The 4,664-nt window shown below is 43.7% G+C and overlaps 1 protein-coding gene across 1 annotated transcript in view; it reads right to left on the bottom strand.

The window, feature by feature from the left end:
* Positions 1–193: 193 nt before the first annotated feature.
* The window catches only part of LOC101851640 (filaggrin-2), a gene marked incomplete at its 3' end in the record, with an annotated part of 34,010 nt that continues 29,539 nt past the window's right edge, over positions 194–4,664 (bottom strand). The window contains 3 exon segments of the mRNA XM_013082634.2: positions 194–373; positions 1,307–1,469; positions 2,785–3,892. Coding sequence (XP_012938088.1) covers positions 194–373; positions 1,307–1,469; positions 2,785–3,892 — 1,451 coding nt within the window.

The raw sequence follows: 4,664 nt of genomic DNA, 5'->3' as shown, positions 1-4,664 counted from the left end.
TACTACTACTACTACTACTACTACTACTACTACTACTACTACTACTACTACTAGCAAAACCCTAGATATTCAGCTGATGATGATGACAACGACGGCGACGAAGACAATGAAGATGATAATGACAATAACGATGGTGATGACAATGACAATGCCGATGACGATAGTGACAACGACGATGATGACGACCCCCCACCTCACATCCCTGCTGCTCATCTTCTGACTGGCTGTCCGTGAGTGTGAGTGCTTGCCCTGGTGGGAGTGTTGGTGGAAGGAGCTTGTGTCCGAGCTGCCGATACTCCAGCGGCGCCGGGTGCGGGGTGCCTGGGAGTTCTCCTCCAGGGTCTTCATCACGTGACTGTACATGCCCTCTAGCCTGGAATATGCCATGGCACATTGTTAAAAAGAAACAAGATTAAGGACACCCCCCCCCCAAACAAACACGCATACCCTTAAAAAAAACTAACCAACCAAAGAAAACAATAAACAAAACAAAGCAACAACCCAACATGTATATTAATATGTATATTATATGTATATATATATATTGTGTATATGTATATATGAATATGCATGTGTATATATGTATATTATGTATGTATGTGTATATATAATTAAAATTATAAATATGATATATATAGACACATCCGAATCAACCCTCCCCTAAAAACAGAAACAACAACAACAAAAACAACAACAACAACAAAAAACCACAACAACAAAATCGATCACAAACAAGCAAAAGACATCCTAACAATAACGATACCTGTGTAGCTGTGCTCGAATAGTACCCCCCCCCCCCCATTGCGTGGCCTGAGGGTGCCCATCTCCGACTGGTCTGAGGGCTCACACACGCACACGCACACGCACACGCACTCACACACACACACGCACGCACACACACATACACACACACACACACACACACACATACACACACACACAACCACCACCAACGACAATAAAACAAAATAAAAATCATCACAAACACAAACAAGAAAAAGACAACCAAAGTATAACTTCGCACAGAATCCCCGGACTTGTGTGTCTCCGGTTCCCATATCCGACTGGTATGAGGGCTCACACACGGGCGCGCGCGCGCACACACACACACACACACACACACACACACACACACACACACACACACATACACACACAGACAGACACATACACACACACACACACACACACACACACACACATATATACAGACAAAAACAACAACAGATAAAAAAAACAACAACAACCTATCAACAAAACCACCACAAACTCAAACAAGCAAAAGACAACCTAACCATAGCCCTACCTATGTAGCTGTGCTCGCACAGAGCCTCCAGACTTGTGTGACCTGAGTGTTCCCATCTCCGATTGGTCAGAGGGCTCCACCAGCAGTAGCGTATTCTCCACGTCAAAAGACAGCATGCTCTCATTCTCCGACTCGCGGACATCCTCCAGACTCCTACTACGCGCTGTGAATTTGAACACGATATTATAGATCTAGATCTATTCTAATCACGAAGAAGCTAGCAAAGAATGGGTACAATTTTTGTCTGATTGTTTGTTGTATTTTTTAAAAGATCATTGAGAATATTGTATTATACAGGTTTTTTTTTCCTTCTGTACCCGACTTAAATTCGCGATTTTCATGATTTGAAAAGAAATTCACGAGTTCAAATCGTTCACAAAATGTTGGAAAGGTTGCAATTGCGTTGGTCCTCTTGAAAAGACTCAATCGCAAATTCAAAACTCTAAGTGGTCGCGAAAGACAAATTGGGCACAAGGTAGAAAAAATAGGAGCTTTCGATCCCCACCCCTCCTACCCACAACCTCCCCCCCCCCCCCCAACAAAAATAAAATAAAACAAAAACGACAACCAAGCAAACACACAAAACAAACAAACAAAAGCAACTGCTGTACAGTTTAGCAACCAGAAAGTGCATTCTCCAAACACCACCTCTCATCTTCAATTTCCACTGAAAAGGCCCATGTTTCGTAACGTAACTAACACCAGACTTTTCGATTTAGAGCAGCTTTAACGATATTTTGGTGACGTATTTCAAGTACATGTATTGTTATAAAGCTGAGCACAATTACTTTACCTCCATCGAGAATTTGATCTTTTTTATGTACTAAGAATGCGTTTTCCTCTCAACGAAATACCCTCCACCGTTTCTCCACAAATCCCAAACCACCCACCAAAATATCCAACAGTGGATCTTTACTTCTGTTGTTCGGTCAGCTTTTTTTTTTTTGAAGAGGTTCATCAATCCTGCACCACCTAATTGCTGTCCATATTAGTGCTTTAAAACTTAACTGGAGATATTCACATTAACTTAACAAATAGAAAAGTAAACAAAATAATTTTGAAACGGTAAATACAATGGTGGAGCACTCCGAAGACTACATATTGAGCAAAACATCATTAATCAAACCTGTATGTCATAATAGTACACTGAAGGAGAAGAATGGGGAGGCAGAGAGAGAGAGAGAGAGAGAGAGAGAGAGAGAGAGAGAGAGAGAGAGAGAGGCACACAAGAAGACAGACAGACAGACACATAGACAGACAGACAGGGGGAGGATAAACAGTGCACCATCTAGGAAATAACATTACAAGTCTATGGTTGGCACGGAACAATTAGGACAGATGCGCTCCCTATTAGTGGGTCAAGAGACCACCACCATCACCCCATACCCCCGATTCTCCCGCCTCCTGGAAGATCAGTGTCCCCAATAGGTGGTTGTGTAACAGCAAGTGATGGATTCATAAAGCATTATCACTCTCACCGTACTGACTGCCACCAGCAGCTTTACTGATTGCTCCTTCTCCGTGGGCGTGCCCTGAACTGTTGTGTCTCCTCTCCTCCTTCACCGCCCCGACTCCATGTGACCGCCCTGCTGTAGAATGTCGAGACGGTGCACCATCTTTCCGTGAACCCTGAGTCCATGACCCCCCAGGCCCCGTCATTTTTCTGAGTAAATCTGGAGTCTTAGGAGGTGATTTTGGTCTGTGGTGAGGTTTATTGGACGAAGAGAACGAAAACCCTTGGGACGCATTTGTGGGCGTGGATGACCCTGCCTCACGGGGCGTGGCTCCAGGAGAGAGAGGTGGAAGAGGAGGAGTCACAGATTCGTTATCGCTCTCAGCGTCGGGATAGTCAAAAATGGAGTCGGCAGGATTCAGGGGTGGAGACTCGCTCTCATCTCCAGTATCGTAGAGAGTGGACTGTTTATGTCCAGGTCCGCGAGAGAGGGGTCGTGGAGGTGAACTGTCTGCAACGTTGAATTCAACTGTCATATCTGAAGCGAACGATTCCCTCCCAGGTCTGATCGCCACGCTGGGCTCTGGAGCGTATTGTGGAGACGCTGAAGAACTTCCAAATGGTTTTGCGTCATGCTGTAAATTCCGTGCGTTTTGAAACGGGCTGGAGGTTTTGCGTGGGGCCGTGTTGGAAACTCGTTTGGAGAGTTGTGGTTCCGGGTATTTTGCTGCCGGGCCGAGAGCTGGATCTTGATTGCTGCTGTTGTTGCTGTTGTTGTTACTGCTGCTCTTGTTGATGCTACTGGAGCTGCCGCCTATTTTCGGTTTGAAAGTGGAAGTGAGATTTCGCTGTACAGGAGCTGCGTATGCACTCAATTGACTCGAGTTGTTGGACCCGGAAACTTGTTCGGGGTTACTTGAACTTTGGCCTGTCGGACTTTCTCGGTTTACCATAAGGCTGGGGTTGGCGAATGTATGGTCATGGCTGGAGTTCAGCTGTTGGTGGGGATTGTAGGCGAGCATGGAGGCTGAACTGTGGTTATGAAAGCTGTTAGCCGCTTCTGCCATATCATCGGAAGAGGAGTTCAGGCGAGCGTGGTTTGGACGAGGGTAATGTGGGGACTGGAGGTGAGTCTTCAAGAGGAATACATATATAAAAAAGAACGACCGTGAGTAAAACACAGACACACAGACACACAAACACACACACATACATACACATACATACACATGCGCGCGTGCATGTGCGTGCGCACGCACACTCACAAGTACACTCGCACAAACGCATGCATACACAGATACATACACATACGATTGTAAAAGCAAGTACAGACAAGCAAATAAGCAAACAAAAATTTTAATACTGTCTCTTTTCAAAGGCGTAATATATTTCCTAGTAACTAATAATATAATTCAACTAAACAAAAGGAACTGAAGACTCTTTTTGCATAAACGCATTATTTTCCTCCATACATAGAACAATTAAATATTACTCTTTGCTATTGCTTCAGAAGAACTGTTCAGAATTAGAGATCTGTATTACACTAGAAATCACAGATTCATTGTTTTCAGTATAAAAAGAAGAGGCGTAGTTACACGAATATTGTCTATGTTATACTGGCGGTGGGTTTTTTTGGGGGTGGGGGTATTACAGACACACTGTAAACGACAATAATGATCATTTTTAGAGTACAATTCTAAATAAGAGAGACATAGTGCTACAGACGCAGTCATGTTTCCGTATAAGGTCTAGCAAAGAAACTTCCTTGGAAGGAATATAAATAGGCCTATCTGGTTTGAGTACTCCTAAAGAGTTAAGATCAACAGAAAAATGAAAAGATGACATGTATCTTTGGATGTAACAAAGACCAGCTGAAAGTAGAACAAGATGGAATATATATATATA

This window comes from Aplysia californica, unplaced genomic scaffold (genome assembly GCF_000002075.1).
Source record: "Aplysia californica isolate F4 #8 unplaced genomic scaffold, AplCal3.0 scaffold00186, whole genome shotgun sequence".
NCBI lineage: Eukaryota > Metazoa > Mollusca > Gastropoda > Aplysiida > Aplysiidae > Aplysia > Aplysia californica.
Note: the sequence above shows the minus strand (reverse complement) of the source record. Positions and strands in the feature narration are given on the sequence as shown.